We start from the raw sequence: 22,660 nt of genomic DNA, 5'->3' as shown, positions 1-22,660 counted from the left end.
AACTTATTAGTCGCGATAAATCTGTTTCCATGTTTTTGATATTGTATCGTTCGTGTATATTACATGTACTAAATTATTACGAGTTTCGAGTTGATTATCCTGATAATGAGTCCGATAAACCGATGACTCGTCGCGTGTACTTGTACGATGTTTATCTAGATACGCTACGTGTTATGAATGGCGTTCGCTTACGAGTTTTTTTTTCTTTTACCTGATTCACAGGGTTTCCGAACTGGTTATGTGTACCGTCAGCCATTGATTAAAGGCGAATTGCCGCGTCCCCGAAATGATGTCGAAGTGCCACCGGCGGTATCCTCTTTGGGATATTTATTAGAAGAAGAAGAATTATACAAAGGGTAGGTGTTCGAAGTTTAATTGATTGATTAGCGAGTGGAATTCCCATTGATATGGAAAAAATGAAGATAATAAGGTTTAATTGGCGTTGAATTTTTTTTTATAAATATGACTTGAACAAACTGAGGAAGTTTCTGAGTGGAATAAATCGACGGAAATTTCGAATCTAAAAACAATAAGAAGTTTCTTCGTAGGTGCCTCTTTATTGACTCGGTTTTTTATGAAGAAAAAAATACCTTTTCAATATGAAATTGATATTCAATTTTTCAATCAATTTTTTCATATTCAGAGGGGTGGGCGGTATAAGATTCACGATAAATTGATGCTATTTGTAAATCAAAAAGTTGAAAATTTTTCAAGATTTTTCATTTGGGTATGAAAGTACTTTTTTATCCATTGAAAAATTTTAGTTCAGCTTCACGTTACTTCTAACCAGGTTCAATCGATGAACAAATATCTTGACTCTAAGATTCTTTCAATTTTTTCTCCTCAAGATGACTTGAAAAATATGTGTTTCTCTCTCCTGTGAGGATTGAAAAATTTAGATTCCTTCAAAGTTGTAGAGATTCCTGTAGAAGTCATTTTCAAATTTCATTCCAGCAGATGTCCCTTTTCGAGTTCAGAATTTTTTCGCCCCGTGCACATTTTTATCTTTTACATCATTAACGTATTTGTCTCGTATTAAATTTCCAGCCAATGGAAAAAAGCGTTCGGAGGCAAAGGAAGCGATCGTATTAGATGGTTGAACTCGCCCAACGTGTACCAAAAAGTCGAAATCCTGGAAACCGGAACGTCGGACCCGAAGAAGATTACTAAGGTAGAAACCATCGCTTTCGGTGGAACACAAAATTAAATATTTCAATTACGCTAGTAATTTAATACTTAGTAAAGATAACGGTGATTATAATTGGTAATCGCGAGTGGTTTTGATTTACATAGAAAGTATGTATTTGGTAATCAAAACGTCTACTAAGTTTTCCGCAAATTTTCTTTAGTTCACATTCTTATTTTTATTATTTTTTACTCTCTTTCTTCTCGTAGAAGAAGAAATTCCAAAACTAAGCGCTTCTTTTTACCAAGAAAAAATTTCTTAGGTCAATTTTTAGCAACGAGTATTTTTTTAAGGAAGTTTTGGGGCATGTGCAAGTACATGGTACTTGTGTTTTGTTGGATTTCTTTCGCTTGATGCGGTTGATGTATAAAATGGGGTGGGGGAATGGGAGATGATACCAAGGATAGAGCAGAATTTTTATCTACTTTTTTGAGATTTATATTTAAAGAAAGATGAAAAAAAAAATACAGAAACTTTCGCTATTTTATTATTTTATAGTAAGTTATTATGGTATAGATACATATTTTTTTTCTTTATAAATGTTTTAAAATGTTCACCAGAAATGTGTTTTATCCATAGTATGCATTGCTTGTGTGCTTTTTATTTAAATGACATTACAAGAATTGTGCATTTTAAAAATGAATTACAAAAGTTTAATATTATCGAGCATTTCTGGATTTTTATTTTCTTCGTATATAGATGAAGATGATGAGGATCGTTCGAGAGCTCGAAGGGGGTTAATATTTAAAGAGAATAAAAATTACGAATTTTTCGAAAGCTTGAGTAGAAATTTTTTTAGACGGTATGTGGGTTTATAGTTTGTTTTGTAGAAATTACGAAATGGGGGTCTGCATGCGTTTTTTATCTGATGTAAAAAAAAGTATTCCGAATGAAATGCGAGAGTAGTTGATGGATTTTGATGGGGAAAAAGGAAAACCGAAACGTGTATTTTGTTCGTGGAATTGGATTATATTGACAAATAGCTCTTGTGGGCTGGATTGTTTGAGAAAATAAGCGCATAATTGAAAACGAAAGAGAAATACGACCGGGATTCTTAATTCGTTCTGTGGTCTTAGTTGATAATTTTCTCAAACAATCGAAAACTCCCGCATGAATTATTAATCTAGTTGTTCGTTCATAGTTTACTCTCTTTTTTCTCTGTATTAATCTTTTGCACTTATTTGATTAGTTCTATTTTTTTTTCTACATTTTTTTAGTACTCTTAAGTAGTTTATTATTTTCGTCGTCGTATTCGTAGTTTTTCTCGAGTTGATTTTAATTTCGTTTTTTGTTTTGTTTCCTTAATTTGTTTTTATCGTTGCGTGTTGTATTTTTATCTTTTTTGTTTTTCTTTTTGTTTATTTGTAGTGGGTTGACGCGAACAATGAAGAGGTAATGCTTGCAGCTGTTTTGTTAATTAACGAAAGTTACGTGGCTTTAAATGTCGATGTCCGAATTCGTAATTTTTTACTCGAATTTATTTACATTTTTTTTCTTAAGAAGATAGAAAAAAACGCGATAAATTCAAATAGCAAACCCGGGTATGATTTGTTACGAGGTTGCATGTGCTTTGTATGGACTGAATGCCCAAATCTCCCCTCTGTGTCTAAATCTAAAAAAGAGATAGTTGAGCTTTTTTTATTCATTGAATCTTTCAGTTTTGTTTCGGCTTGCTTTTTTTTTGTTTCTTTTTTTGTCCTTTTTTGTCCTAAAATTTCTTCAGTGTTCCGTTGCAGTATAGACACAGACAAAACCAAGCCTATGAATCCGGTTTGCTATTGTTTTTATCGAGTTTTTTTTTTTTCTTTTGCAAAATTTTTCATTTTTTTGTTTTGTTTTTTCATTTGTAACAAAATTAACGCTTTTGAAGTTTTTTTTTCATTTTTTTTTTTTTGGAATTAAAATTTAACGAAGCTATTTATAGTTCTTTTTCTCTGGAATTTTAAGTATGATTTTTCGTAAAAATACTAATGGCACCGGTTTTGTCTGTGTGACAGTGGGTTGCCGATGGTAGTCCTTCCCATACCAGTACGCCCGTCAAGATTGAAAATGCTTTACAATTTGTTCCAAAAAATACGAACCCGAAAGAATTTAAAAAATTACAGCAGCAGGTGAGTAAATCGTAAAGCTGTTCGTTGTACTATATTTATTGAAATATTGTATGTTGTTTGTACTTAAACGTGGTTTATTATTTTGCACAGATCAAAGAAAACCGAAGAGCTGATAAAATTACCTCGGGACCACAATCACATATTTTAGAAGGCGTTTCGTGGGAAGAAGCCAAAAAATTACAGGTAAATGTGACGTGAAACTTGAAATTACTGTATATTCCTTCGAATAATCGGAATCAAGATTGTAATGTAGTATTTTATCGATTTTAACACAGGATGCGAATATTTCCGGTACCAGTGATCAAGTCATATTAGTAGGTGCCGCCTCAAAAGGTATCATCCAACGAGAATACCAACATAATGCTACCGTGTATAAAACTCCCTACGCTAAGAATCCCTTCGACGCCGTCACAGACGAAGAAATCGAAAATTATAAAAAAGATATCACTCGAAAGCAACGCGGCGATTCGTACTGTAAGTACAATTTGCGGAAATTATCTATGACGTAGGATGCTAGAAGGAAAGAGAGGAATTGTTATTGATGAGTTTCCAAGTTATCTAATGTCGCCTTTGGGGATTGTTTCAGATGATGAAGATGAAAGCGACGCGTTATCATCATCTCTACCTCCTTCAGGTAAACGACAAAATACCGGAATTACCAGCGAAACTGAAGATGAAAGCCTAACGCATGGTAGGCTTTAATCGAATGCCATTGGTTTCTCTGTATATTATAGTAGATTTTGGTGGCAGATTTGACAAACGTATATCGTATCGATTTTAATTATTTTTCGTGTGCTTTGCTTGCTTTGATAATTGGGTGAAATTTTTGCTGATTTGGTCTTGTTTTTTCGATGAAATTGTCAGTCTAGCGTTTCGTTGATACATATTTTCCCAAAAAGTCACTTTTTTAACTAAAAATTTGCAAAAAAGTCTCACTTTTCCGACAGAAATAGCAAAATAATGGCTGGGAGTAACTTCCAAAAAGTCTTAGTTTTTGCCAAAAATTTCCATAAAATCTCACTTTATTGCCAAAAATTGATTTTGATACTTACTGTCACCTTTTTGCTGAAAATTTCTCAAAATTTCCAAAACGTTTCAATTTTTTTCCAGAAGTTGCTCAACATTTCTGTAAAGAAAATATCATTTTTTTTCCAGTACTTGGGTAATTTGCCACAAAGTAAATTTTCAGCTTTTTTAAAAATGAAATATGTATTCTTACTTTTCGGGTGATTTTTTTTTCTGCATTGAAATGTTTTGCTCACGTCTTGTAACTGAATCTGTCTGGGTTGCTGAAATTTCATTTTGGGAAGTTTCAAATATTGTCTCTACAGAAATCCAAATCTCATGATTTCTGATTCAGCCGAGAGATTGCACCTTGTCTGCATGCCATATAAATTGGTCTCTTTATTGCATTTTATTTTTGCATGCAAAATTTTGCAGTTCTAATTTTATGAGATCAATAATAAACCTTTAATTTTTGCTTTGCACATTTCAATTGGCTGCCTTTTTCTGTAAAACTTGATTCGTAGATGACGTATTACAATTATCAAATTTGCATTTGTAATTAATTTTTTTAATTTTTGTTTTCCAGAAATGCGAGTTATCCAAATCGAAACTACCACAGTACCAAAAGCCAGCCAAGCTGAAGTGGTTTTAAGCGATGGTAAGTGTTGGAAAATTTTTCCTTTCAGTTGCATTGCATCTTCGTAGGTGATGAGGGTTTTTTTTATATCTTGCAGTATTCTATTTTTGTGAAGGTTTCATTTTGTTAGATTCATTTCGCATGGTTAAAGTGATTCATTTGTCTTTTGCTATTAGAATATTTCAGCGTTGTATCGAGTCGATTATTTACTGCGATTTTTCATCATTTTTTTGTAATTTATAAAAAGAGGAATATTCTGAGCACGTGTTCCTCTTCGAATATGCTGTAATTTTCTTATTTTTTCGAATTGCATGTTGTGTATGCTGGTAGTTTACATTTTTTTTTCTTTCATTTTGGTGAATAGATAAAGCCAATCGTAAACTTTCAAAAAATCAAGCTGCCACTAAAGCGTTTATCAGAGGTATGTAAAGTACGGTTGCAAAACGATATCGTGCAAGTGTATCGTACGTATAAGTCACTTATGACCTGTATGTGTGTGTGTGAGTTCCTGAATAACGACCTAAAACCTTTCCAATTAATCTCACGTGGACTAATCATTAACTTGAATTGTTTAGTTTGTGTTTGTATTTATTAATGACGATTGGAAAAAGATGGTGTGTGATTACAAAACTGGAAAAAAGGATCAATTCGCACCTTATGAAAAACGCTTTACACGTAGTTTCCATATTATTTTGTATTTATTTATATCGCTTCTGCATGACCTGCGATCAAAAACTAACCACGGTGTTGCGCTTAAGCTGTACTTGAATTATAAAAAATGCTACGGAAATACCTAAGGGAACTTGTACTCTTGTTTTCTATCTCTATTGTGTATCTTTTTACTCAGGTAAAACGCGTCGTAGAGGATTTCATGTCGTCGTAGATATTTGTAAAGCATTCGTGTTATACTTTGTTGTTACGTACGTGTGTTTTTTTGGAATGTATTCGGGGAGCAGAAAATTAACACCTTCGGTCGTCAGACTGGCGCCGACCCAAAGTATAATCATTGTGTGTATTTGGATTATTCGCAGACACATACGATTTCTACTCGGAAGAATTAAAGAAATTTATCGTACGAATTTGGGAGGTAAAAAAAATGCGTCCTATTTTGAAAACTATCGGCGAATCGATGATACGACCTGTCTGCGCTTCGATATGTGAAAAAGACTACGATTCGTCGCCGCCGTCGTTATCGTTCCCATCCAGAGACGGTGGCGAAATGAAGGATGTGTTTAAACAAATCGCTCGCGAATTAATGACGCGACTTAAACAAGGTTCTATCTTCAAGCAGCGGTCAGTACGTCCGGCGTTCCTGCGGGTAGCTCCGGAAGCGCCGGAATTCCGCGACGTTTCTCTCAAGTCGTCCAGTTTCGATTGCTCGGATACAGAAATTACGACTTTGATCGAGTTACCGCGGTGGCAGCGTGGTAGCAGGTATTCTCGAGGATCTTTGGGATCTGTGCACGATTTCTCTTCAGATCCAACCACCGAAGATGAAGAAGAAGATCCAACGTCACCAGAAAAGGATTACGAAAAATCTAGCAGCTTTTTGTCGCTGAGTTCGTATATTGGGCACGAATTCGAGAACCCGGAAGAATCGAACGAAATGAATTCCAGTACGACGAAAACCAACGTATCCGATGATACGTCTTTTGACGAAATAACCGTGATTTGTAAACAGAAAAATGACGACGATGCACCGCAGACGGAATTCAACGATGCAGACGAGATTGATGACTTCGATGATACGAGTTTATCGTCTGCGTTGATGCAGGATGAAGATGAAGACGACGGCTACGACGATGGAGTCGCAGATGTCGAATGGAATACGTACGAGTCGCTCAACGACGTCGACGAGGATTATTTCGCTCATGAAAATGGCGCCGCGAAACCGACGATAGATCACGAATGCGTTACGTCGTTTATCGAAAAAGCACCGTTGACTATCGGCGCCAGATACAAACCCGAATTAGCTGTTATTTACGAAGAAAGCCATATTTCTGATTCGAAATGCTCGTTGAAATCAATTCTGGAAGATTCCGCTACGATTTTCGTTCAACCACAGGGCGAACTAATCGACTCCATCGCGATCGCAGCCCAGCCAGAATTCGAACGAAGCGATACTCCGGATACGTACGTGATCGAAGATGAGTCTTCTCGAGCCGATCACCTCGACACCGACGTATGGAATAGTTTGGAGAAATGTATCGCTTGCGCCGACATCCTGCTAGAGCACGTGAAGAACGCGAAAATCAACCGAAACGATTCGGAAACCGTTTCATCTCCGATGGCCAATTTCGCAGCTTCCGATGTCAACGGAACAGGAGTCGATAGCGATGCCCACACTATCAGCGAATCATCTCTCATCAGCTGTCTAGCAGATTCGACCGAATACCTAGAAGCGTTGAAAAACGACTCCTGCAGCTTGGACGCGAACGACGAATCGGATGAAATAGTCTTGGATTCGGGTATTCTTATGGAAGATGTGATCACGTGCTCGTCCGAAGGCGACTATACCGATATGAAGCTACACAGCGAAGTCGTCTCGACCGAAATCGGCCCCATCGTAGTGCCTTTCGATGGTCGCGCATCTTCTGGGTCAGAAGAGGCCGAAGATGCTGTATGGGTTACTCAGATTGAGAAGATATTCGATTTCGAAGTCGATGATTTTTGCTTAAACACGCTTTTCGACCAGTCTGACGAGTCAGCTGCGTATCACGAAGACACCGAACTACCTGATCTGTCTGTAGAAGAAGAAGTTACTGATTTCGGTCTCGTGTACGACAGCGAGCCGAGTAATCGGCGCTTCAGTGATCTCGATAGTGACCATTATGCCGATTCGGTCATCCAAAACGACGAATGTTCGTTCGATTCGGTAATCGATAGCGATGATCAATCGCTACATGATCATCTAATCAATGATGAAATATCGCCGGCACTTTATACCTTTCGTTATGATGCTGAAAGTATGTCTACTCGTGTTGATCATATGGATCACGAACATCTCGATTCAATTCGTGCTTCGGTGCTTGTAAATAAACCTGATTCGGATTCGAATCATTTATCTGATAATTATATTAACGCAGGAGTCACGTCAAATGTACCTGAAAGTGTCATCGCGCATTGCGACGATGATACGCAACCGATTCCTGCTTCTACTGCTGTCGAAACTGAAACATCTTCAACGCCTACTTCCGAACACAACTTGGAATTGAACGTTTCGCACCGAAGTCAAGCTAACGGCGAAGTATGCGAATTTATCGAACAACCAAACGTTGCTGTCGACTCTGAAGTTACCGAGTCACCGCCTAAAAAAACTGATTTCGATAGCGTAATCATTAGAACTTCAGATGCCGAATATCAACTACCTTGCGACGTGAGCGAGGCTTTTATCGGATTCAAAAAAGTCTCTGAAGTTTTCGGCGAAAGTTTCCTCAACGATGCGAACAACAATGAGGATTCCTCCCATGATCCAGAAACCGAACAAGATATCCTCTGCAACGATCTTCCCGATGTCGAGAAAACTTCACCTCGTGACGAATTCAAAACCGATAACAACATGGACGATGACTCGTCGTACGTCTGTAAAGATTCTAATTTGATCGTCGCTGCGGCAGATGAAACTGCAAAATTGAGTATCGCCGATATCCCCGAATTGACTGCAGAATTCGAAGAAGAAGAAGAAGAAACCCCGTGTAAAATAACAACTGATAATTCGATTGTGAAAGATGCCCCTTGCGAGGATGATATTCGAGCGCCAGAAGCTGAAAAAGACGATCGTTCGGTCATCGAAAGTGCTAATTTTTCGAACGTCGCCATTGTTGTTGACGATCATACTGAAATCACCGAATCTGCGATAAAAACATTTGAAAATGTAGCTCATCAAGAGGCAGAAAGCGATAGCGAGGAGGTACTTGCCAGTCAGCAACTAGAATATGAAGTTGAATTGGACGCGGATATCACTGGCGAAGAAAATAACAATCGTATTTCTGTAGACGACGCGAATTTCTTGGAAAATCACGAAACTGTTGCTGATGTCGAAGCTGCTGACAATGAAGTTGTCTGTGAACTCGAAGCGTCAGCAGAATCTTCTGAAAATAATGATGATGTTACGGTTGTTGAAATGACGATGCATAATTCGATCGAATCGTCTGGGAAAATCAGTGAAAATGGATCCTCACCGGAACGTTCGGAATCAGTCGAATTTCCCGAAGTTGATGACTGCGACATGGAAGTCGAAAATGACGACGTTGCGTCTGAGTCGCCCGAATCAGTCAGATCACCTGAAAATGACGATATTGCTTCTGAGTCGCCCGGATCAGTCGAATCTTCTGAAAATGACGACGTCGCTTCTGAGTCGTCCGAATCAGCCGAGGATGATGACGTCGTTTCTAAGTTGTCAGAATCAGACAAATTGTCCGAAAATGACGACGTCGTTTCTGAGTCATCCGAATCAATAGAATCTTCCGAAAATGACGACGCCGTTTCTGACTCATCCGAATCAATCGAATCATTTGAAAATAACCACGACATTGTGGTAGCTGAAAACGACGAAGCCGCTTCCGAATCATCCGAATCTGCCCATCTGGAAACCGAAAATAGCGGGGACGATGTAACAACGATGGATAAGGATGCCATCCCACTGCCCTCAGAATGTGTCGAACCGTCTCAATGCAACGATGCCTTTGTTGCTACAGCTATCGTTGAGAATGACAGCATTCCTGATCTCTTTGAATTCTTCAAAGTAACCGAAAACAGCGACGACGAAGATATAGTCAAAAATAACGTTAACGCAGAATTTGCCGAAAATATCGACGATGATGATGATGTAGCTGCGAATCAGCTTGTAGAACTAGGTGAATCGCCGGAGAGCAGCGATGACATTGCGATCATCGAAAACAATCCCGTTCATGAATCATCCGAATCTGCCGAATCGACTGACATGATCGACGACGCTGTAGCAGTGCAAAATGGAGTGATCTGCCAGTCTTCGGAAATCGTCGAATCGACCGATGAAAACAGCGATGGCGTTGTCGAATCTGATAATATTGGTTTTCCGGATGTGTACGAATCGATGGTTGAACATGTTGGCGACGTACCAGTGCAAAGTGACGCCATTGATCAACCTCCGGAAATGGCCGATTTGGCCGAAAATGACGATAATGACGTGTCCATCGTTGAAAACGACGTTATTTTCGAATCGCCTGAATCTGACAAATTGGTCGAAACCGCCGAATCGGCTACCATAATTGACAACACTGTGGCGATGCAAAATTTGATTGGTGAAAATTCAGAAATCGTCGAATCTACTCGAAATAACGATGACGTTAGTGAATCTGAAGATATCATTGTTCCAGATTTGTCCGAATCGATTGTCAAAAATGTTGACGACGTACTAGCACAAAGTGACGCCATTGATCAACCTTCGGAAATGGTCAATTCGCCCGAAAATGGCGATAACGACGTCTCCATCGTTGTAAATAACATTTGCGAATTGTCAGAGTCCGGCGAATTCGTCGAAACTGTCGACAACGTTGTAACGGTGCAAAATAATGACACAAGCGACGATCCTCCGGCTTCTGTCGTCGAATTCTCTGAAACCATCGCCGATGTTGTTGAATTGACCGATACTACTGTTGAAAATCAGTCTTCATCGGTTATCGAAAATATTGATGAAGTATCGATACCGCATTATGACTTGGATCAGTCTTCTGAACTTGATAAATCAACAGGTAACATCCTAAAGTCGCTTGAAACCGATGAATCCATCGAAACTATCGACGACGTCAGTAATCAGCCCCTGGAATCTGTCGTCGAATCGCCTGAAAGTAACAATGATGTCAAGTCCGACGATATTGTCATCAAAGATTCGTCCAAATGGACGGCCGAAGATGTCGAAAACCGTTCAATAGAAAATGACTCTGTTTTCGAGTCCTCGGAATGCGTCGAAGTGGCTGAAAACATCGGTGAAGTTGTATCTTTACAAAATGACATTGTTTGTGAACCCGAAGAAAACATTGACGATGTATCGATACCGCATTATGACTTGGATCAGTCTTCTGAACTTGATAAATCAACAGGTAACATCTTAAAATCGCTTGAAACCGATGAATCCATCGAAACTACCGACGACGTCAGTAATCAGCCTCCGCCCGAATGGATGGCCGAAAATGTCGAAAACCGTTCGATAGAAAATGACGCTGTTTCCGAGTCCTCGGAAAGTGTCGAAATGGCTGAAAAGATCAGTGAAATTGCATCTGTAGAAAATTACATCGTTTATGAACCCGAAGAAACCATCGAAGCCGACGAATTATTCGATAGCAACAGCGATCATTTTGCTGCTGTTGAAAACGACGTTATTCAGGAGCTCACCGAATCGACCAATAATGTCGATGATCAGTCGACTAAAAATATCAATATTATCGAAAATGACCCGATCCACGAGCTTTCGAACGGTTCTAGTGAAAAATCTGAGGAAGTTCAAACTATCGAAAATGAAGCCATCGCCGAATCCTGCGACAACAACGACTCCGCTATAATTGAAAACAACATCGATCCTACGCAGTCAACTGAATCCAACACTAACGCTACTGATGCTATCGACAATAACCATCCGGCATTCGAACCAGCATTTGTACGAAACAAACACTTAATCGCTGTATCAAATCAATCGATTTCGTATTCGATCGGTTGCGACACTAATGCTGAAATTTGCAGTTTACTCGGATATTTAAACGAGAAGAAAATCTTCGTCAAAAACATCGCCGCTAACAACAACAATACAGCTAATGCAATCAGCGCCGATACGGCTAATTCGAACGTAAAAGAAGAAGTAGCAGATACCGCCGTCGCCAACTCTTCGAACGAAATGCTCGATGAAAATTACGTCACCATTTCGGACGCTTCTTCGAGTAAACCGGAAGAAGATCGAGAACGAGAATCGTCTTCGTCTAGTCAAATCGATCAAAGCTTCGTTACCATATCGGAAGCTTCGATAGATAAAAGCGAATCGTCCATTTCGCTGACGCCGGAACACAAGACAAAGCCAAGATACAGCCCCGAACAACGTAAATCACGTAACAACGTCAAAACCAGAGTTCAGTTCACGAATCGTAGAAGCGTTAAACGTACTTCGTCGTCTCAGAAAAAAGAATCCACCGACGAGGACGATTCGTCGAAACGTAATAACGCTACCAGCAGCTCCGGCAGTAATAACGGTGCCGGAGACGAAAAGAAACCCAAACTCGAGCCATTAGATGTGACCGAATACAGCGTTAAATTAAAGCTGCATATCGAATGGGATAATAAACGTAGCTCGTCCGATTCGACTTCGAAATCTTCGTCTTTCGACGATTCGTTAAACTGCTCCGAATCGACCAGCGAAGGTAAACGCGATTTTCGCGAGGAAAATAAAACCAACGCCGACGCCAAAGATAACGGCCAGCCCTACTATCATCATCGTTTCGAGCAGGTAACTCGATTATTGACCGATTTCAAGAATGATTATCCTAAATTCGTCTCGTACGAGTATTTCTCGCCCAAGATCAAATTCCAAACGACGCCGAGGAAAAAACAAACGTCCAGAAACACCGCTCGCAAATCATTATCGCTCGATTCGTCGCCCAGCGGACGTTACCATCGCTATTGTCATATCTCAACTCGAGATTTAAATAACGTCGATAGTAAATGTACCACCTTCAACGCCGTCGTTACTCCTAAACGAAATGTATCATCGCCTACCGTGAAAAACGTAAATCAAACGACAAACATCTCGAAAAAACGAGTCAATCGAAAACTGTTGAAAAGTCGTAATCAAATTAATACAAATAGTTCGCTGAAAACATCCACGCCCGTACTGACCGCCGCTCAATTCGTTAACCAAGAATCGATTATCGAAAATTTAACCTCGAATACGCTATCGCCTATTGTTAATTCGCTCGAAGAATTCGAACTAATCGAATCTCTATTGTCGTCCTGTGAAACATGAAACTGTTTTTTGTTTTTTATTGTTGGATTTTTTTATTACTATTTGACTCTTGTAGTTATTAATCGATTTAAGCTATTTTTGCGCTATCGTTATTTTTAATAATTTTTTTTTATTATTATCGTTTCGTCATTTTTTTTTCATTTTCGTTTTCGATAATTTTTTTTTATAATTTATTGCTTAACGCGGAACCCGATCCAAAGATGTTCGTGTTTGTGTGTATTTTTAAGGTTAAGATTTTGAATGTGTGTTTTTTATTTTTTACCTACCGTCATTTTTGTTTGGTAATATTATTTAGCGTGTACTTTGTGGCATTTAAAAAATACGTTTTTTATGTAGTTAGAGTCATAACTTGTGTTAACGTATACCGGTGATTTTTGATGTTTTTTGCATATTGAACAAAAAAAAATGTAATAGCTTGAAATACATTTTGTAATTTTGTGCATATTGCGTAAATCGTATTTTTTGTACATAGCTTGATTGTTCACGTTGCTTTTTGATTGACTGATTTTGCACTTTTTTCATTCATTTCATTTTCATTTTACCTGAAGCATGAGAGAACTCTCATAACATAGTGTTGTTAATTTTATCATCTGCGCTAACTTGTTTAATTAATTCATTCTAACGATGAGGAGATGCAAATCGATTTTTTTAGACCAAATTTTCTTGTAAAAATTGTAAACAAAATTATAGTCAATTCAATTTTCCTGGAAAGGGAGATGTGATGTGAGAGGAGATAAAAAAATTTGAGCATTTTTTTGGCCGATATGCTAGAAGCCTGAAAAAATATGAAATTTTTTGTTGGTAATAATTAAATTGAGAAAATGGAATTCTTATCAGTTTATTTTTTTAAAGCTTATTTATTAATTAATGTTACCTCCTATCCCCCCCTACTGAGTTTCAAATTGTAAAAAAGTGCAAAATTACCACTTCTAATGTGAAGGGTTGGGTTTTTGAGCTCGTTTAATGAGGTATTTGCAGTATAATGTGTAAGATCTCACCTTTATGCCATTTGAGAGCAAGGATGGGAGGGGGGAAAGTCCACTGTTGGGAACTTAGCAGAAAAATTTCAACAGAAAAATGACCAAAAAATTATTGCTCTCGCATTTTCAACAAAAATTGCGAAAAAGTGCCATTTTTTGCCAATAATTGCCGAAAATCCGCACTTTCTGCTAAAATTGTCAATCTTGATTTTTGCTAAAAGTTGTCAAAAATTCTCAGTTTTTTTTTGCAAAAAATTCCAAAAGTTGTCCAAAAGTCTAGTTTATTGCTAAAAATTCTAGTTTTCAGGCTGTTGAAAGTCTCGCTCGTTTACCTAAATTAAATTGCCATAAATTGCAAAAAGAAGTGATTTCTTAATCCTTGAAATTGCTGATTCTTGCTTTGAAATTCTTTTTTTTCTTCAAAATTACACAAAAGCCTTGCTTAGGTGATTGCTGAAAATTGCTAAAAAGTATCAATTGCCCAATAGTATCACATTTTTTTGTTTCATTATGAAGGTCTCGCTTTTCGCCAAAAATTGTAAGAATTCCTCGCTTTTTAACAAAATTTCTAGAAGTACTCGTTTTTGAAAAATTTTAATGTTTTACTTTTTTTTTAATTATCCAAATGTCTCGCTTTTTTGCCATTTTGTTGAAATTCTCAATCTCGTTTTTATTTTCCGAAGAATTTCCAACAATTGTCTTTTTTGTCAGAAGTTGCAAAAAAATAGTCAAAAATTCTCGATTTTCACCAAAAAGTTTCGAAATAGTTCAACTTTTTAATTAGAAAACTTTTTAATTCGTAATATTCTGTTTTTTTTGTGATTTTTTTGCATGAAAATGTTTTGCTCGAGTTTTGTCACTTTTTTGGTTACCGAAGTTTCTTTTTTTGGAGGGAGCGAGGGAGGGGGGAATCGAGTACGAGCCCTGGGAATTTATATTTTCCAAATTGTTAAACATTATTTCTGATTTATTCCAATTACGAGATGGAGCCAATTTCTTGTAAAATTGGAAAAAAAATCACAAAATTCTGAAATTTTGAAATTATCTGACAGGAAGTTTTTTAAAAACAAATGATGAATAAAATTTCGCGTATTTTCACTGCTCAAAAGCTAATTCGATAGGTTTAATTTGAAAGTTCAAAATCTGGGTTCTACCTATATTTGTATGTACTTGAAAAGTTGTGTTCGACATTTTTGCATTTAACCATGTTAATGAGACAATATGGTGAAAGTTTAAAAAATAATGGTGTTGGTATATTGTACCTATCAACAGGTAAAATGACTTTCTTAAAAAATATTATTTTTCGAATATTTTTATTTATTTAGTTGCTATTTTCTTCTTTTTCTAAATTGTATTTTATTTTCACAGGCGAAAACACATACAATGGTGATCATTCAGATGCCTTACAAACGACATTTTCTCATAGCAGTAAAGAAGTACGTATCGTTTTTTTTCCTCGTCTTTATTTCTTTATCGTTGAAATATCTGCGGAATAAGAAATACACAATGTATGCTTTTGAGCTGTCGAAACTCATTCGAGTGACAGATTTGCCTATGCGATTTATTGAAACGGTTTCGAAAACTTTTTTCTCACGCAGGGTTCACCTAGTAAAGATATATCTACGGAAGATTCGTCGAAGAAAGAGAAAAAGAAGAAGAAGGGTCTTCGTACGCCGTCATTCTTAAAGAAGAAAAAAGAAAAGAAGAAGCAAGTCGAAGCTTAAGGCGTATGCAGTTTGTTTAAAAGGTAAACGACGCTAGACGTTTTGATATAAATTATTTATCTGAGTGTGTGTGTTGACAAATTTCATCGCTTTATGTGTTACCACGGCTGTTCGTCTATGCTAATACTTTTTTTTTAGAATTTTCATCCAATTATACTAATTTTTTTTTCTTCAAAAAACTTCCTTATATTTTTGAACTTTTCGACTCAAAATTGAAAAGTATTATAGTTACTCAACATGAAATTATATAAAATATATATTATTTACGTTCAATTTGAAATATGTTCTCAGATACTGTTGTAAATTTTTGCCGAAACGTTCTTCGAGAATTATTTAACAACTAGAGCACCAAAGTACGTAGACCGATGAAGTATATTGAAACAGAAAAACTTCGCTGAATTACCAGCCATCGATAGCATCGTGTTTTTTTTTAGTTCTATTTATTTATTCAATTATTTTTTTTAGCTGTTGCAATTTTGTTAATAAATAACGTAAGCCAAATTTTTTGTACGTCGTGATCCCCGGAATCCGTACCTATTCGTACGTTACGTGACGTTGTACGTTGTACTTTTTTTTTTTTTTTTTTTTTGAAAAAAAAATTGAAATCAGTTTTGTTACGTAAATATTTTTTTTGCCTCGTATCTAAGATATTGTACTTTTTTATATACCTTATTTTCGATAATCAAACGACTACACAACCTATCAGTATTGAAAATTACTCATCTTCCGCGAAAATGTGTCAAGATGATATTTAATTAACAATTGATCGCTTTCGTAATCGCGCTTCTATTTTTTTTACTTATTTATTTATTTTTATTATTATTTAATGTTTTTATTTTTCTATTTTTTTTTCTCTCTTATGTGAAATTTATGTGAATGTTAATCGATAGTGTTACGTATGTAAATGACACACGTTTTTTTCGTTGAGATTGATCTTGTGACGGCAGCTATTGTAAATTGACTGATACGTGTTCCGCTTTAAGGTTCCATATTCAAAAGAAGGCAAAAAATTTCACCATTTTTAATGCCAAAGTATATTTATATTTTTTTTGTTTGTTAAAATTGAGTGAAAATGTATAAAATTACTGCCTCCTATGTTTCTTTTTTTTCTCTTTTTTTTTCTAAATATAAATTTATCGGCGAATGTTTCTTCAACACAGCAGTGTGCGAAGAACGAGGATCTTTCAACTGCTAGAATGCAGTTTGAGCATTTATGATATTGTCGCGAGGAAGTGTTTCAGTGTTTTTTTTTTCTCTCAAGATGTGAAGATTATTTTTTTTCTCGAGTAATTTGTACTTCTTTTTTAAAGTGTAAGGATTTAGTGTTTAAAGCACGAAAAAAATCACCGCTATAAAATTTATTATTTTAAATGTGAATAGTTTTTATTTAATTTTTAAAATTAAAAAATTTTAATTTATCGTGTACCCGCTTTAAATGTACAATTTTATATTATAACACTTGTTTTTTGCATTAATTTTTGTCCAGAGATATTTTAAACATTAATATTGAATATTATGTGTACGCCTTTATATAATTTATCGTTTTAATAAATAACATAATTGCCTTATAATTATTTTTTATCGAGATTGATGGCATGAGTGTATTCGCCAAAGCAAAAATCTATGCTTGGAGAGTCAAAAGAATAATACATAGTACTATGATATTCCATAAGGGCGTGACAATTTAATTTTTCAGATTTTATATTATGACCAGTGTTGGGTGAAAAACTTTTTTTAAGACAAAACAAACGATTTTTTAATAGGTAGTTTTAAACTAACGCATGAAAAAACTGTTATTAACCCATAAAAGAGTTTCGAGCTCATTTGATTGCGTATGTAGAAAAATTTCAACAGAAGAAAAATGCGCCTTGTTGCAAATAAATATGCAACCCATTTGACAAAGTACAAGGTGGACAGAAATATCGTGAACCCCAGAGAAAGTTTTTTATTGAAATTGAAAATATGTATGGGTTGGTAACGTGAAGTATGTAGATATGGTTGGTGGAATGTTATCATCTCAGTCCAACAACCAATCTTATACTATCATTATTATCATTCACTGTGACCAACCGAGATATTTAGCAGAAAACTTTTTTGGGGGTTCACGATATTTCTGTCCACCCTGTACCTAATTCATATTTATGTTATAATGGGTGATTATTAGACTCGTGGCTCGAGATCCACTTGAGAGGTTGAAATGTTTCATGTGTAGAATACATGTATTTAGAACATATTATTGAAATCACTCGTGTATGCATGGATTTTTCAACTCACACCTCCCCTCGGTCCTCTTCTCTGAAACTCATCACTTATTAAGCAATGTGAAGTATTTTTCAAAGGGTTTTGATTTCAAATTGCCTTGAGCTTATCTTTGATAGGGCAAGTTCTTGTTGAACTAAGTAGTACGATGAGCTCCTACCTACCATATGGATACGTTTGTGGACGAGAAGGAAGCAGGAAAGCATTCCCAATAGCTAAAACAGTTTTTGACGTAATTCCATAAAAAGTCGTATACATACCATTTTTAAAAATAATCAAACCCTTTGGCTAAGGTTCATTAGTTGAAATTCCAGATTAATTATTCAAATTGCAATATCAAGTAGATAACTAAATAACTAGTTAACCATTATTATAAGTGTTACAAAACCAGATAAATTACCCCAGGATGCCTGATCTTAAATCAATAAACTTTTCAGAAAGGTAAGGGATATTTCAATCAAAATGAAAGTTTTCTCTACCGAAATGTAGGATAAAGTACATACCAGTTATGGCTCAGATTTTTAAACATTTCCTTAAACAATAAAAACGACCAAAAAAAATTTTTTTTTGAAAGCAAATGAAAATTCTATCTTTTTACTACACATTTTCAGCGTCAAAACATTTTTGAAAACTCTTGGGTAATCGCTACGATTAGGTACCTTCAAGCCCCTCTATCTATTCATGGGAGGAAGTTACGGGCGTCCAAAGTGTACTAAATGAGCAAAAAATGAAAATTTGTCAAAATGAAAAATTCGACCTAGGGAACTTGTATTGCATTTTTTGAGCTGAAAATTGCAATGTTTGGAATTTCCGAATTGGGCATCTTCATTTTTGAAGAATCTATGCAACTTTGAAGTTCTGAAACAGATCAATTTGAGTAAAATTTGACGAAACTTTTTACTTTGAAGTTTTATCAAATTGAGCTGTTTCAAAACTTCAAAGTTGCGTAGATTCTTCAAAAATAAAAAGGTGGACCAATTCCAAAAATTGCAATTTTCAGCTAAAAAAATGCACTACAAGTTCCCTAGGTCGAATTTTTCATTTTTTGCTCATTAGTCATTTGGTACACTTTAGACGCCCATAGCTTCCTCTCATGAATAGATGAAAGGGCTTGTAGGTAGCGCGCCGTGTTCGCCTCGGCGAGACCGAGATCTACACGTTGGTACCACATTCGATTAGGTCTGCTGTGCCTCCATGAAGTTGCCAAGTTTTTTTTCAACATGCAGTTGGTATAAGTATTAGGTTCTGGTAATATTTATGCATTGCGTTTATTTCTCCTGTGCAGGATTTCGACCTTCGTATTTTCTATTTTACTAAAGCAGATCATCTCATAAAATAAAATGGATAAATTGCCTATAGATCTAGAGGACGGTAACCATGAAGTAAGTACAATCCTTTTAATAATGCTTTATACATTAATGATGTCAGTGGTAATTAATAATTATACTATCAACGATACTAAGGGCCGTATTCCCAGACGTTACTTAGGGATCACTTGGCTAAGTGGTGAATTTTGAAGCTATTTTTCCAGGCGTAATTGAATTTTTGAAATTTTGTTTTCTATTAAATTGAGAGATTGGACTCCGAAGTATTGATTTATCATTTTAAAAAAATGAAATTTTTATTTGTTCGTGAGAAAAATTGAATCTAAATTCACCACTTAGCCGAGTGCTCCTTAAGTAACGTCTATGAATTCGGCCCCAAGTATCGACGATACTACTGATACAAGTATCATTTTTTAGGGCTATCGAAAATACAGATAGTTAAAAGCAATATATGGATATACTTAGTTATTTTTTCGTCAAAATTGTCTCATTTTCTCAAAAAATACGCGTCCATGTCATTTTCCAAAAAAAAGTTGAGAGATGGGTAGGTAGGTGGAATTATTTTAAAATACACATAAAATACAGTTGAAAGCACCAATTTTATTGCTTTGTTACGGGTTAGAGACATCATTTGAATGATTCAAACATCTTCATATTTTTGATAAATTTTTCAAAATTGGTAAATTTTATTCTAAAAATGGGGTAATTTCATCAATTCACAGACAGTAGAAACATGTTTGTACTTATTATTTAAATGATGCCACTAACCCATAGTTTTTAAGTGGATGATCAAAAAAAGTTATTGTGACAAATTGCCTATCTTCAAAATTGAAGGGGCCAGCACAATTTCAAAATTCAAATTTGGAGCACTCAAAATTTGAAAATTTTGAATCAGGTTTGCCCCTTCAATTTTGAAGATAGGCAATTGGTCATAATGACTGTTTTTGTTCGTCCACTCGAATTCTATGGGTTAGGGGCATTACTTAAATGATTCAAACGTTTTCTTATTTTTCATGAATTTTCCAAAATTCGTAAATTTCTAGTTTTGCGGAGCACGTAGCGCCTTCATTTTACAAGATAGGCAACTTATCGTAATAACGGTTTTTGTTCGTCTACTCGAGTTGCATCTATTGTGAAATTATTGCCCACGATTTATTTAACACCCTGTATTACTGAGTAGTTTAGTTATGATAGATTTTCTCTACCGATAGTTGAAAAATGTTGAATTTGACATCACTAGCTTTATAGGTAGGTAGTTAGGTACCTCGATACAGAAAATCAACCAGCTCGTTGTAATGTCGTATGACTTTATGCTATGCAGGAATTGAAGCTGTCGCTACAAAAATTCATTGCAGTTGTGGTGCACGAGCGCAAATGCCGAGATCGGAACTGCCCATCAGCAAGCTGTCGACGCATGAAGCAAATTTTTCTACACTTCAAACATTGCAAGTTGATTGTGACAAATTGTCCACTTTGTAAGGGAGTGTCAACAGCATTGTACAACCATGGCGTATATTGTGAAGTGAGTATAAGAAACCAATTCTAAACTAAATGATCTCGATCGGGGCACTGTAACAGGGAGTGTGCTAGTTCACCATTTTCTTGCGAACCAAATACCCGAGCATTAAAACTCTATAAAAATACACATACAATTTTTTATGTAAAAAATGAAATTTTTCAGTACATTGTTTCCGGCTACAGGTAGTATGGCAGACCTAGGCGAGTTTGGTACCAACGTGTAGATCTCGGCTCCCGCCGAAGGGAACACAGTGCGCTACCTACAAGACCCTCTGTCTATTCATGGGAGGGAACTACGGGTGTCTAAAGTGTACCAAATGAGCAAAAAATAAAAAATTGTCAAAATGAAAAATTTGACCTGAGGAGGTTGTAGAGCATTCTTTTAGCAAAAAATTGCAATTTTTGGCATTGGCTTACCTTCATTTTTGAAGATTTATGCAACTTTAAAATTTGGAGACAGATCAATTTCTGAAAAATTTCAAAATAAAAAATTTCCACATTTTTTGAGTTTAAAGGTTTCAGACCAATTGAGCCATTTTTTGTCAAAAAAAACGTAATAAATGTCATACTTCACACAAAAAAATGAAATTTTTACTTCAAAAAATAACCGTAAGTAATCAAAACAAAGAAATGAATCGGTTATGGTTAAAAAATTTTAAATCAATAATTTCGGTTACGGTTACAGTTACAGTTTTTGCCTCATTTTAGCGGTTAAAATTCATTTTGGTTAAAAATTTTATCGTTACAGTTACCATCCCTGCTTTTGGGTAACGTTTTTGTTTTGCAAGAAAACTTGGTAAATTCCGTTTTCGACTTATTAAAATAAAAATTCTCTTTTGCAAGAAAATGGCGGACCAGCATACCTCCTGTTATAGTGCCCTACCCCTGTTATAGTGCCCTAATCTCGATATTAATTTGCAGGACACAGAATGTGTTGTGCCTGGATGTCTGACAGTGCATCCAAAAAAGAAACAGTATCAATTGCAGCAAGGATTACAACAAGCCCAATTGTTACTTGGTCATATGAGAATTTCGAGCAGTTCTGCATTGGGTGTGCCATCCAGTTCAGGAGCTGGATCGTCTCCTCTCCCATAATCGCGTACGAAAAAGATTCGCTTAGTTTGTAATTTTTTAAAGTAATATGAAGCTACTTATTAATATACACGCAAACTCAAGCTGTTCTTTGGTGATTGATAATAAATTTATACTTTCATTCTGTGGTTGGTGAAATTATCATTCATTATTATTTCACATGGAGTGAGTATTGAGGGGAAATCGACGTATCGGATCGGATATTGCATTGTACGTTTGGGAATTACTGATACTGAGAAATAAAAAAAATGAAAAAAAAAATATTTGCTCTATGGTATGTTGTGTGGGCATTGCTGTACAAAGTAAGTACATTATGTACTTGTATTATTGCACATGAATAATAGAATGAAAATTTTATAAATTTCTTGTATAAAAAATTATGAACATATCTACTTGGCATTGGTTCAAAATTGAAATAAAGTAGGTAGCTGAATCTTTGAGAGAATTTTCAGAACATCAATTTTTTTTCTTTCTACTTGAATAAAAAAAACACACAGTTTTAAACATTTAAAGTAAAAAAAAGGTTGAAATTTTACAGCAATTTTATTGCTTTTGAGCTCATTTTCAAGTTTTGCTTGCTCACTTTGAGGTCTCTGATCAAATTTTGTGAGAAGGACTTCGGAAATAAATTTAAAACCTTCGAAAACCTGCTTGTAACCACTTTAGTCGCTTTCCTTAAAAAAATTCGTGAAAATAATTACGTATTAATAAAATTTAACTTAGAATAGCTCACTCATTCTTGAAATAAACAACAAGAAAAAATGCGCCTTGTTGCAGATAAATATGCAACCTATTTGACAAAGTATAACTGGCAAAAATTGCTCAAGATGGACCCG

General features: G+C 35.8%; 3 protein-coding genes across 8 annotated transcripts in view; all 3 read left to right on the top strand.

The window, feature by feature from the left end:
- hts (adducin 1-like protein hts) overlaps positions 1-16,215 on the top strand; it is a 54,294-nt gene extending 38,079 nt beyond the window's left edge. Inside the window, exons 8-19 of one of the 6 annotated variants that reach the window (XM_065350950.1) lie at positions 223-356; positions 1,048-1,171; positions 2,555-2,578; positions 3,184-3,297; positions 3,388-3,480; positions 3,573-3,771; positions 3,884-3,988; positions 4,889-4,960; positions 5,304-5,360; positions 15,275-15,342; positions 15,505-15,653; positions 15,922-16,215. In XM_065350950.1, coding sequence (XP_065207022.1) covers positions 223-356; positions 1,048-1,171; positions 2,555-2,578; positions 3,184-3,297; positions 3,388-3,480; positions 3,573-3,771; positions 3,884-3,988; positions 4,889-4,960; positions 5,304-5,360; positions 15,275-15,342; positions 15,505-15,630 — 1,116 coding nt within the window. In that variant the 3' untranslated portion in view covers positions 15,631-15,653; positions 15,922-16,215. The remainder of the gene's footprint in view (positions 1-222; positions 357-1,047; positions 1,172-2,554; positions 2,579-3,183; positions 3,298-3,387; positions 3,481-3,572; positions 3,772-3,883; positions 3,989-4,888; positions 4,961-5,303; positions 5,361-15,274; positions 15,343-15,504; positions 15,654-15,921) is intronic. The other 5 variants (XM_065350952.1, XM_065350951.1, XM_065350954.1 and 2 more) reach the window with 5 other exon arrangements.
- Positions 5,367-13,365, top strand: LOC135836244 (protein PFC0760c-like). Its single transcript, XM_065350949.1, has one exon. It carries the CDS (start codon positions 6,036-6,038, stop codon positions 12,924-12,926), a length of 6,891 nt encoding a protein of 2,296 aa, XP_065207021.1. The 5' UTR covers positions 5,367-6,035; the 3' UTR covers positions 12,927-13,365.
- Positions 16,216-19,034: 2,819 nt separating the features above from the next.
- LOC135833780 (histone acetyltransferase p300-like) lies at positions 19,035-21,930 on the top strand. The gene is made up of 3 exons (XM_065347538.1): positions 19,035-19,271; positions 20,536-20,736; positions 21,654-21,930. Exons 1-3 carry the CDS (start codon positions 19,230-19,232, stop codon positions 21,825-21,827), a joined length of 417 nt encoding a protein of 138 aa, XP_065203610.1. The 5' UTR covers positions 19,035-19,229; the 3' UTR covers positions 21,828-21,930.
- The last annotated feature ends 730 nt before the right edge of the window (positions 21,931-22,660 follow it).

The sequence above is a fragment of the Planococcus citri genome, chromosome 2 (assembly GCF_950023065.1).
Source record: "Planococcus citri chromosome 2, ihPlaCitr1.1, whole genome shotgun sequence".
Classification (NCBI taxonomy): domain Eukaryota; kingdom Metazoa; phylum Arthropoda; class Insecta; order Hemiptera; family Pseudococcidae; genus Planococcus; species Planococcus citri.
Note: the sequence above shows the minus strand (reverse complement) of the source record. Positions and strands in the feature narration are given on the sequence as shown.